We start from the raw sequence: 13,390 nt of genomic DNA, 5'->3' as shown, positions 1-13,390 counted from the left end.
ATCGATAGCAAAAAAACAATTTATCGACTGCAAAATTCGAATGATAACTCAACAACATCTGCAACATACGAAGAACTCCAACCAGAAATATATCAATTCGGCGCTTTGATACCAAAAAAATACCAAAATCTAAAAGAAAACTCAAGCAATCTTTTTTTTAGTCCTGCCTCAAAACTTTGCTGTACCGCTAGCTAGCTTTCTCACTCTCTCTTATGCTCTTACATGTTCTCTATATTATCTCTCGCTCTCTCTTTCTCTGTAACTTGTTATGTATGCATGTCCTGTCTTTTAGATTGTAATTTCGTTAAGCGATAGCATCGATATCGATATGCGATAACAACCAACCGAAATTTGCAAATTTGAAAAGAGTTCTCTCTGCGATACCAAACAAAAACAATTTGAACTGCAATCCTCTCTATTATTTAATTTATTTCCCTATTATTATTTTTCCTATATATTTAAGTCGTACTTCTTCTAATTAGCTTTAGCATACCATATAAAATCGTAGTCTTGTAGATGTCTTTACTACTTATATATGAACAATATTTATGAGGGGTACGTTTCCATTGTCTGGTTTTATTGAAAAGCAGGCCGTCGAGCATGTCCAATAACAACTGAACTAACATGAAAGATAGACCCCAAATATAACAAAATTAAACAAATTAACTAACTAAACCTTTTACCTTTATAATATCTCAAAATGCGGCCACGCCACAAACGAAAACAACAAAAACATTTCGAAATTGGTAATGCAAAATTGTTAAAAAAAAAAACATCTTTTTTTCTTTTAATTTCTTCCCACTTTATTTTCAAAAGACTACCCTACGACCCAATTTGTTGATTTACCTTGATTATTTATGATTTCATTTATTATTTATTATTAACATTGAATTGGTATTAAACGAACAAAACCATCATTTTACCTCTCCCACCCACATCTAGCTCGATAATCACGAAATAAAACCCGGCAAGTGTCTGAAAATAAATATAAGCGTACCGAACCTGCGCCTTTTCGTAGGCAATATACCCAAGTCGAAGGGTAAAGATGAAATTTTAGAGGAGTTCGGTAAACTTACAGGTAAATTACAAAAAAAACACGAAATTATTCAACAAAAAAAAAAATATTTAAAATTTCCAACTATCGGGAGCGATATAAAAACTTGCGTCTTCTTTTTTTCCACTTTCACGCACTTTTTTATTGAGCTCCCACAAAAACAAATCGGCATTAAATTGTAAACAAAAATCCAATTGGCTCAAAACAATAATTGGCTAATTACAACAGGCAGGAAGAGAAAAGGCAGGAAAGGTTTCGTTAGGTGTTGTTTCGGGTTTCCTTGATTGTGTTTTACGTTTACGTTTTAAGTTATTTTAAACATTTCTCTATGCTTTTCATCCACATCCATTTACCCATTACCATTTGTCATTTTACCCCACATGCAGTACAAATTCATGTCACATATATATATCGAAAAGCGTGCTCATTTCTCAAATTCGAACTCGAGACTCTTTTCAAATGAAACAAAAAACAAGAAAACCACAAAGAAAAACAAAAAACCAAAAAATACAAACACCATGGATGCACTTAACCAGCTCGAATGAATCATATGTGTATGTAAAATATAAAAACAAAACAAAAAGAAATTGTATTTAGGTTGCACACAGACACAATACACACAGACAGACACACTCATACATACATTCGTACAAGACACGCCCCCATACTCACAGCCCATAGATAGACGCCATTGTCATTTGTCATACGCTTTTACAAATAACGGTACAAAAAACATTTCTTTTATCTCAAATCTATCTAACTTGTTTATATAATCTCCAGTCATTAACTTTGCGTACAACAACCAAAAAAAAACCAAATGGAAAGATAAAAAAATCTATTTAAAATTATCGCAAAATTCCCTATGCATTGCATATTTACTACTTATATATCTACTATATAGGCTTCTTTTTTATTATACAAATACCCAACCGCTATAAGGTCATCTGAAATTGGTAAACGCAAAACGAAAATAAAAATTATATTGCTTCCCCATAAAAGGTAAGATGAGATGTGGCTTTGAAAGAGCAAACTTCGGATGACTTTTCGGCGTCAAATATATAAAATTCAATTCATTTCGGTAGTAAAAATAAAACACGTACAAATAAACAATTATTAGTTGAACGACAACAAATTTAATAATAGCTACAAATTTCATAAAGAAAAATATATATATATTTTATAAATTCCTTTTTATTTGGCACGCACTCTCGAAAGTGAAATACTTAATTTAAAACGAATTATACTTACCCTAAGGCTAAGTTTAGATCTTACAATTTTTTTAAGTCAACACACAGAACACCACTTTAAAAACAATAAAAACCCACCCACAATCACATCACCACCCACTCAAACACTCACAGTACATATACAAACCATAATTTTCACCCCACCACCAAAAAAATAAAAAACCAAACCCAAATTGTCAAAAAAAAAAAATCGCAATACCAAATGGATACAAATTTTTTCATAGCAAACCAAAATTTTCTTTTGTTTTGTGTGAACTTTTAAACAATTGCAGCTAAATGATTTTGAAATTCGGAAAGGCAAAAAGATTGGTGTTACGATATCATTTAACAATCACCGGCTATTTGTCGGCAATATACCTAAAACTAGAGATCGTGACGAATTAATTGAGGAATTTTCTAAACATGCACGTAAGTGATCAAAAACAAAAAAATAAACCAAAAACCAAACAAAACAAAGAAAAAAACAAAACAAATGAAACCAGCTATATAAAAATCCCCCCCTCAAAAACCAACCAACAGAAACTCCCCCCAGCGAATTGGTAATTAAAATTGGTTATAACGAAAAGCAAGGTAAACTTTTTAGGGGCGATACTTGCAGACAGCCACCAAAAAAGAGTGTATAAATTGGATTTTTGTTTTGCAATTTTCGCTTTTAAAATGCTTTCAAAATCGAACAACAAAAAAGTAACTAACGTGTAAAATTTCCACAAATTTCACAAATTGTGGAAGTTTTACTCTCCCAAACAGACAACAAACAGAACCTTTGTCGTCTACCCTTCACCCCACTTTCAAAACTCTGTCTCCTCTCTATCTATTTTCTGCTAGCAAATACAACAAAAAATTAATTGTAACACATTCAACTTATGATTTGTTTAACGTGCCCAATTGAAAACCTGTAGCTAAACAATTCGCCAAAAGCAAAAAAGAAAAGTTTTAAAAAGAATATAGAAACACAATTTTTGAATATTTTTGAAAAACAAACAAAAAAAGCCTCATACTTTTTTTTGGTTATTTTTTTTTAGCGCAGTCGTCTTCTATCATACATATAAACAATATATATAATATACTACTTATATCCAAAACCTATATATATATTAATTATAAAGACAACCCCAAATCGCGCACACACAACCAACAAAAAAAAAAAAAAAAAATGAAACCCCAACCAATTTGGTTAGCTTTTTTACTTGAAGAAACAACAACAATTCGTGTACTAAAATCGTATGATCGACATCGATATCGATAAGCGATTGTAACTGTGGTAATGACTGGAGAAACTACACTTTCTGTAAACGTGTAACCCTCCTCCCCCCACCCATTATTTCTCTACTCAACTGTTGATCGAAGAATACAAAATTCTAATTCTCGCTATATAATACTACTTATATATACATATATCTGTCTTTCTCTCAGTGTATACTATCCTATTATTGTTTTTGTTAATCAAAAAACAAAGCTCAGTGTGTGCTCTCTACAATAAGCGTATTATTTTTAGTTTAAAAAATCAATCTCCGAATTCAAGTTCATTTTCGTTTACTTTCTAATGTTCTAAGTGTGTCTTCTTTCTCCTTCTCTCTCTTTATATATATAATATATACATTATGTATCTTTCTCTATGTGAACAACTCTCTTCATAAACAAAAACACAAAAAAAAAATACGTTTAGCTTAGCGCATTTATATTTATTCAAAAATATTTGAAAAAGTTGTAACTAAAGCAGGAATTTGTTGGCATTGGTTTTCAAAATCGATAATATTTAACTTGAAATACGAAAAGAAAAATAGAGTGCGGCGATTCTTGACGCTCTTCTTAAAGATCATCACATATAGCCACATATACATACTATCTCTCTCTCTCTCTCTCTATCACATACACTGTCTCTCTCACACACACACACTGTTACACTTACACATACTTAAATGCTGTCAATACAAATACTTTTTTGTTGTATTTCTCTATATGTGTGTGTGAACAAAAAAAAAAAAAACCAAAAACTAATCATAATCATTTTAGTAGAGTTACTCTCAAAGTCCAGAAAGAGTTCTTCTCTGGCATTAATAGATAAATAATGTGAGATTTCATAACTTATTCCAAATATGATTCTTAATCACGATATAACTACCACCATATAGCTGGCCTCTACGAGGTGATCATCTATAGCTCGCCGGATGACAAGAAAAAAGAATCGCGGCTTCTGCTTTCTCGAATACGAGTCACACAAGGCGGCTTCTCTGGCCAAACGGAGACTTGGCACTGGTAGAATTAAGGCAAGTATACTTGATATTTATTATATAATCAATAATAATAATAATAATATATTTCTGCAACAGGTTTGGGGATGTGATATTATAGTCGACTGGGCCGATCCACAGGAGGAGCCGGATGAACAAACAATGTCCAAGGTTAAAGTGCTTTACGTGCGAAATCTGACGCAAGACGTAACAGAGGAAAAACTAAAGGTAAACACGATAGACGATTAACAAATAAATTTCAATATAAATAATTACGATTATATTATAACAGGAACAATTCGAGCAATATGGCAAAGTGGAACGCGTTAAGAAGATTAAAGACTATGCCTTTATACACTTTGAGGATCGTGATAGCGCCGTCGAAGCTATGCGTGGCCTTAATGGCAAGGAGGTCGGCGCCTCGAATATTGAGGTAGGTTTCATTTATATTTTAACCATAACTAAATATATATTAATTCATTATAATATTTTCATTCAGGTCTCACTCGCCAAACCGCCATCGGACAAAAAAGAAAAAGGAGGAAATTCTGCGCGCACGCGAAAGACGCATGATGCAAATGATGCAGGCGCGTCCAGCAATCGTTGGGTAAGTTCATCGCAACACTTTTTACATTTTACATACACCTCACACATACACACTTGATCCTTGTCTAGCACAACAACAACAAAATATTAAATTGGCGCAAAATTCAAAAATCCTAAAACTGAAATCGTTGCATACGAAAATTGGGCTCATTTCGAAAAACAAAATTGAGAAAATTGTTTGCTTTTCAAGACGCCATTATCTCGATAATTCAATTTATATTAATTTGTATTTTTTATTATATTTTCTTTCTTTTTATCGGCCCGTGATCACAATGGATGATCCCCCAACCTCCAAACCAAACCAAACCATACACCAACTACTTCTACTTCTTTGTTCTCGATTAAACTTGAATCAAACTCCCCATCATAAACAACATATATATCATCTCACAACATTTGATCCTCATATTGCTCTGTGTGTGTTGTTGCCTTGTAAAGATTTGAAACATTGTCTCCATACAGAAACCTGTCGCCGACACATCCCAGCATGATGTCCATAACGCCAATGCGTCTACAAGGGGCGCGTATGCCGCTGCGCACGCCGATGCCCCGTGAATACGGTAAGTTGGGCAAATATGCCCCAAAATAAGTGACAACCTACCAAGAGAAAGATCATATATATATCTTTTTGTGTATATACTACTATATATGTTTTATAACGAGAGCTGTGGCTCCCTGAAAATGAGAGACAGAACAAGAACGAGATTAATAATCAGGAGATAACAATTACGATTGATAATCGATAATGTTATTGTGTAGTTGTTTTGTATGTAGTCAAAACGTGGTTAGGTTATGCGTTTTAGCGTTAACTTTTAGTTAAATGTATTGCTACTAAAGCTACCACAGCGAAAAACTAACCCCCAAGTCTGAAAGTTGCTGTTCGACAATGATTAAAAACAAATACCAACTACAACTACAACTAACTAATTGGTCTGCAGCTTACAAGTTTAAGTTCTATCATCGGTTTTTCATCTCTCATCACTTTTATCGTTTTATATATCGTCTCTATCTCTACCTCTCTCTCTCATATCTAATATACAACTATATAATTTAGTTAGTTATTTATATATCTATATATATATAAGGTTAGTAAGCGCGCTGCCCACTAACATGTACGCTCGTGCCCGTCCCCCCCTACACACACACACACACGAACACAGATTACATCTACACACACACACACACACAACATACCTTAGCACAACCAACAACACCCAAAACAAAAAACCTAGTCTTAAATAACAGTATCCAGCTAGATTCGACATTTGAGAATTGGCATCCAATTTATGCGCACACACATAACCTCACTTTGATTGAAACATAACCTCAATTTCTTTTACTTTTCATATCTGAGATCATATCTAAATGTTTCATATTTGCAAGTTCTCTTCTCGCTCTCTCTTTTTTACTATTATATGATAATGCTCTCTCTCCATTTATTTTTTTTGTTTATTTTGCATGTCAGCGAATTCTTTTTCAATGTTGTACGTTAATTATTTTCCTTTTCCCGTACTCTCTCTCTCCTTCCCAAACTTAAAATCAAAATGCTGAAACTCTCTCTCGCTCTCTGAACTATAATAATGACAATAATACTTTTGATAATGATAATAATAATAATTTGATAATGATAACAGTACATACAAAACTAGTGTTAGATTCTAACCTCTAAACGTTGTTCATAGCTCTGTGTTTATATCATAATTAAACGTTGCAATTGTGTTCTCTGTGTAGCGAATGTTAAGCACCCTGTATACTGTTTGATGTTTTATCACCGGTAAGTAACCCAAAACAACAACAAAGCCATCTCTCTCAATACTACTTTAAACCAAACCAACATTATGTGTGTGTGCCCGTCCCCCTCTTCCTCCTTACCACCCACCCCCTTCAATTCATCAATTGCGTTTAGCACGCGCCCAATTCGATTGAAACAATTCGACTGAAGCAAAGAGTTTAGGAATTACACACACACACAGACACAGATACCACCCTCTCACTCACACACACACACACACCTTACCCCCCTCTGTCATTCCTTTTAACTAAAACAAAACCCTAACTCCTTCCGCCCGCAAAACTAGACTACGATTATGATTATTTTGGCTATTCGGACTATCGGCCCGGCTTTGGCGCTGACTCGTACTATGATGACGTCTATCGTTTCTATGAGGGCGATTACAGTTATTACGATTATCCGAACAATGCGAGCGGCAATGGAGGTGCCGGCGGTGGCGGCGGCAGCAGCGTCAACAACAGCACAGCTGTTGCCATGCCTACCAATGCAGGCGGCGGCGGCGGCACCTCCGTAAACGCTTCGCAGCGTCCATCAAGAGCCCAAGCAAGTGGCACGGTCAATTCCACGGTGGTTATGGTGCGTCATCCTCGTAAATAACACAAAAAACCACACAAACATCAATCAACACACTGAATACAAAAGTCACAGTTACCAGTTACAGTCACAGTTACAAGTAACAGTTACCAACAACAATCACAGTTACGAGTAGCAGTTACAGTTACTAGTGTAAAGTTACCAACAACAATCACAGTTACAAGTAACAGTTACCATCAACACTCAAAGTTACCAGTAACAGTTACCAACAGTAGTCACTGTTACCAGTAACAGTTACTAATCACGGTTACCAACAACAGTCACAGTTACCAAACAGTCAACCAAGTTGCATTTACCCGTTACATGAACAAGAAAGTAACTGCTAGTCGGTCACACTTACCAGTCACATTGAAACATCAGAGTCACAGTTACAGTCACACGTCCACACAGAAAACACATGCGAATTATATTATTGTAGCTAATTTGTACTATTGTCGATCCGTAGCTTTTGAATACTACAAATAAATTTGACGCCTTAATTTTTTGAAACAATTATTATGCTTCAGCTAGCCCAACAAAAAAAAAAAAAAGAAAATTAATCACTTTTTATTTCAGCTTTTTGTTAATTTAATGCTTCAATTCGCTTCAGTCTAAATTTATTGTTAATTGTGTCAACCTTTTGTTTATTTTTTTATGCACGACACCAAAAAAAACATTGCTGCCAACGACTAACAAAGTGCAGCACAACAACATCACACCACCCACCACATGCACCCTAAAAAAACAATCGCACAACAAAAACAAATCCTCATACCCCACAAAAAACGTTCAACAACAACAACAACAAATGCACGCATCTTTTGGCCATTTACCTGCGAAAAGGAGAATTTATTATTTTTACGCTTTGCATCGCTTATTTTGCCATTAACCTATATTTAATCAAAAAAAGAAAAAAAAACAACGCTGCGCTTTATTATTATGCTTTAGTTATTTCTAATTACGCTTTAATGCATAAGGTGCTTTTTACTGCTACGCTTTTTTTAGGTTAATTGTATATTTTTAAATCAATCATTGTTTTTAGTTGGTAAGAAAAAAAAAACTGCTTTTAGTTAAACAAAAAAAATATCATAGCATACTTTTAAGTAACGCCCAAACGCTCTACGCTTTTAATATTTATTTATTTATTTTATATTTTTAATGTTTTTATTTGTTGTACTCTACAAATTGACAAATTTAGCAAAAAGAGTTTTATTTTTGATATTGTGTCAATCGCAAGCAGCAGAACGCTAAAAACAAAAACAAAACCAAAATGAAACGAAAAGTTGTTAGTTAACTTGGATTCAATTCTTGCGCTGTGATTTGTTCATACATAATATATATTTATACCATATATTAGAGGCAGTACAAATTGCATTTGTTGCTCATCTCGAGCACTCAATTAATTAATTAATTAATATACAAAACATATACATTTATTATACAACTACTATATATTATATTAGCATTCTTTTCTCAAATCAGACGTAATTTTTCATACATAAATAAACGAAAACAAAACCAGACAATACAACAACAATACATTGCATATAACTTAATATATACATACTTACCACATATAGATATTATTGTATGTAAAATACAAGAATCTAACGCGTTTATTTCGATTTTTCTTTTCTTTCTTTTCTTTTTTATATATGTTCTTGTTATATACTCTTATATATACAAACCAAAAAATCATTTGTTTTTCGGTAACAACAAAAATTTTCAAAACTTTGCAACAAAACCAAAAAAAAACCAAAAAAAATTATATATATGTTCGTCAAAAAACCAAACAAAATTCCTAACAAATTATGATCTCTACCACCAAAAAAAAAAAAATACTCCCAAACAATCCAAAAAAAAAAAATGCAACCAACCAAAAACCAAACAACGACCAAAAATCAACCAAAAACTATCGACAAACTTTTCGATTCTAAAAAAAAACCAAAAATCGTAAAACCCGTTATTGAAAATTTTGCCCATCAAAAACACTCTTTTTCTCTCCGCAAAACAAAATTCGAAATTCGCAATTGCATTGAACTTCAAAATTCCAAAAACAAATCCAAAATGTATATTTCTCTGACCAACAAAAATTTGACAAATTATCTTGGCGATCCATATATATCTACACACGATTTTATATATATATTATTATGTACAAAAATTCCAATTGTTAAAAACCCAAAAACTGCAAACAAATTCGATATCGAACCAAAACAAAACCAAAAAAAAAAAAACGCAACGCATCCCGCAAAAACCTGGAAAAACTCACACTGTGAATATGGAAATGTGGAAACTTCTTCTTCTTCGCTCTCGCTATGGAAAATATATCGAAAAACGACACACACACACACGCACACACTAAACACACACTCAACAATCATGCACACTCGACACACACACACACACACTCACATGCATGCATGCCATGATGATGATGATGACGATGATGATGAATGGTGATGATGATGATGTTGGTGATGATGATAATTAGGGGGCTGGACGTGGCCATGGAATCACAGTGCCGCGTGGCCGAGTCGTTGGCCAACGTGGCAGCATCAGTCGTCTGGGGGCCCAACAAGCGCCACAGGCGGCGGCAGCGCCGGCGGTGGGACAGGCGGCGGCGGCGGCGGCTCATCGGGGGGCGGCCACCGCTCAGGGGGCGCCGGCAGCAACCGGGGGGGTCCGTGGGGTGGCACCAACGCGTCCCAACGCTCCTGGCACCCAGCACGTCAAGCCGCTACAAAATTTACCAGGTGAGCTCAACAACAAACAAAAAAAAAACCAAAAACAAAAAACAAAATCAACCAACCAACAAAAATGAATCCAAAATCCAAAAATCAAATCAAACAACAAAAAAAATCCTAAAGCAACGTCAACAACAACAACAACGAACGAACGATGCAGCGCCACAACAGCAAAACAGCAACAACAACAGCAAACAAACAAAAGCAACACGAACACAAGCATATTCTATAAAGCAAACAAGAAATTCACATAAATTAATAAGCTAAAAGCCAACTGCAAAAAATATTACCCCCGTTTCCCTCCCTCACACACACACACACAACACAAATCACACACACACACACTTACAACAACATTTTAAAACACACACATCCTGCAATCCAACGAATTTTGGAGTTGCCTTTGTGCTCCTCTTCTTCTCCGCCTCCGCCTCTCTTCTGCTGTGGAAAGAGATAGCATCAGCAGCAGCAGCCGCATAAGGTTTACCGTTATTTTTTTTCAATGTCGTGTGTATGTGTGTGATTTCTACTTCTACTTTAATTTTTTTTTTGCATTTGTAAATGTGTTAAATGTTGTGACCTTTTGACATTACAGTCGTCTCAATTCAATTGTTAATTAATTTCTTCATTTAATATGCTTAACTCTCTTTTTTTTTTGTTTAAATACATACAATATATAAATATAATATGAATATGAATATCGAAAAAATATCTATATAATTAATGTAGTTTTTTGCTACTTGCTGCTTTTGGATTGTGGTCGAGAGTGTTTTGTTGTGCTCTTCAATATTCATAATAATAATAATAATAATAGACAACAATCTGTTTTGCCCTGTTTTTTAATTAATTTATCATTTGAACTGCGCTCAAATGTATGCTACAGTTTTTTATATGCATGCGACCAGCCAATAAAGCAGTAAGCAGCACACAACACACACACAGAGACACAGACATACACACACACACACTCACTCAGACACAAGACACACGCACATTATGTATGTATATGGAAAGCCACTATAACAGAAAGATAAAAATACCAAAAATGTAAACCATATATGTGTATGTATGTATATACCGAATATGTGCTGTGTAAACGTTCTATGAATCGATTAGTATTTTAATAATGATCACAATACAACAAATAAAAAAGAGTCACCCACTTTAACCCCCCTCTTTAACCCCTAACCACACCCCCACATTAAATATCTCGGTACTAACCAAAATTAATGCTACAAAAAGAACAAAAAATACTGTTGTAGACACAGCGCCAAATAGAGTCGAGAAAATCAGTGGAGAGTTGAAGTTCTTCCCCTCCCCTCTTCTCCATTACCAAACCCCCTCCGAACCCAACAAAATTTTGACGTACGTGTATATAATTTTTTTTAAAAATATTTCTGTACAGTTTTATTTTTGGTTACTCGAAAAGAAAAACTACAGAATTGTAACTTGTAAAATAATAATATTGCGATTGCACAAAAGAACGAAAATGAAAGCGAAATAAAACATATTTTTGTGCCTCATAATAATGATAATAATGATTTTTCTAAATTTTGTCATTTGTTGTTGTTTCCCCGAGTATATATGAACAATAATAATAATAATAATAACACACCTCCTATAATCAACATTATGTAAGTTCATGCTTTGCTAATCGTTTTTTATCTAGCGAAAATTATCAAAAATAAAATACCAACCCAAATTAATATATTAGTTAACTATCCAAATATATACAAAATATATATATACCATATATATAAAATACCGATATATTAATACATAACCCACATACAAATATATGTTTTTATTTGGTTGTTAAATTTTATATATACCTCTTTTTATATATTCCACACACACACAAAATACTAATCGATTCGTGTATTATGTTTACAATGCCCACACACACACACACACATACAAACACACACACAACACACACACACACTATATGTATAGACATAAAAAAAGGATCCTTTAGGCATTGCACGCTCTTGCTTCGTTTGTTTTGCCATCAGCAGCAGCAAAAGCGTGTCATTGCTTTGTTTTTGTTTCCTACAAACAATTTTTTGTACACGCTTTACTCTTTTTTACATACATATATATAATATATACAATATATATTTCTATAATATTGAACACCCACATAATTTTTGTTGTATTTGTGTCCATTATAAGCTTTGTTTTTCACTCATACAAAAAATATTCACCACGGTCGACACTCAAAATTATCGAAATGAAAACAAAAAAACAAACAAAAAAAATGCAACTAAAATCTGTTTCTAGCTGGATCTGCACTCAAGACATTCATGGAGGGCAACTAAGCGTAGCTCCTCGGTCGTCAGCTCAGCGCGCAGCGACTCGAGTCGCTCGCCGAGCCGAAAACTGAAGAAGCATCAGAGCTCCTCCTCCTCGAACTCGAACTCAACCTCAACAGGCAAAATTAAAAAACACAAGTCGAAGAAACATTCACGCAAGTCCAAATCATCTCGTGCCGAAAAGAAAGCCAAGAGGAGCTCTAGCTAAACACACACACTCAAGATCACTCGGTCCCCCCTTTAAACAATTGAAAAAAAAATGAAACAAAATACGCAAACAAAAACACCAAACAAGAACAAAAATCTCAAGAGCAAACATCAAGAACAAACGGCAGCAACAAAAACAATTACAGCAACAGCAAAAGTAAAGCAAAGAGGAAGAACACAGCCTGACTCAGTTCAAGTCTTGACGATGCCTTGATATTTGCTAAATTTACCCTTAACGAAAAATAAAACACAAAACCCCCCTCAGCAATATTTGAAGAGCAGATCAGTTCAATACATATTTCAAAAAAAGCAACAACAGGGCAAAATTCGAAATTCTTTTGACGATTAAAACAGGCGACAACGAAAAACGAGACACACAACTTTAGAAAGCAAAGATACAGCGCTCCATTTGAAGATCGGTCGTGTGGGAATCGGTGTCAAGAATCCTCCCCACACCAACCAAAAAGAAACACCCCCTTTCATTATACATTTAACACTTTTCCCACACAACACTCGAATCACTTAACTACACTTAAATGTTCCATGTTGTTTACACAAAAAAAAACAAAAATGCGATAATATCATGTACATTACACAAACCCCAACACACACACATGT

At 34.3% G+C, this 13,390-nt stretch overlaps 1 protein-coding gene and 1 long non-coding RNA gene across 2 annotated transcripts in view; both read left to right on the top strand.

Annotated features, from left to right (window-relative positions):
* LOC133837177 (heterogeneous nuclear ribonucleoprotein Q) overlaps positions 1-12,802 on the top strand; it is a 54,601-nt gene extending 41,799 nt beyond the window's left edge. Inside the window, 11 exon segments of the mRNA XM_062267853.1 lie at positions 943-1,078; positions 4,434-4,477; positions 4,479-4,568; positions 4,632-4,760; positions 4,825-4,965; positions 5,032-5,058; positions 5,060-5,139; positions 5,601-5,698; positions 7,217-7,506; positions 9,998-10,259; positions 12,534-12,802. Of these exon segments, the coding sequence (XP_062123837.1) occupies positions 943-1,078; positions 4,434-4,477; positions 4,479-4,568; positions 4,632-4,760; positions 4,825-4,965; positions 5,032-5,058; positions 5,060-5,139; positions 5,601-5,698; positions 7,217-7,506; positions 9,998-10,259; positions 12,534-12,571 (1,335 nt within the window). The 3' untranslated portion in view covers positions 12,572-12,802.
* LOC133837181 (uncharacterized) lies at positions 7,513-9,777 on the top strand. The gene is made up of 2 exons (XR_009893777.1): positions 7,513-7,635; positions 7,682-9,777. It is a non-coding gene; the product is annotated as an uncharacterized LOC133837181 (long non-coding RNA).
* Positions 12,803-13,390: the final 588 nt, after the last annotated feature.

This window comes from Drosophila sulfurigaster, chromosome 2R (genome assembly GCF_023558435.1).
Source record: "Drosophila sulfurigaster albostrigata strain 15112-1811.04 chromosome 2R, ASM2355843v2, whole genome shotgun sequence".
NCBI lineage: Eukaryota > Metazoa > Arthropoda > Insecta > Diptera > Drosophilidae > Drosophila > Drosophila sulfurigaster.
This window is presented reverse-complemented; position numbering and strand designations above follow the sequence as displayed.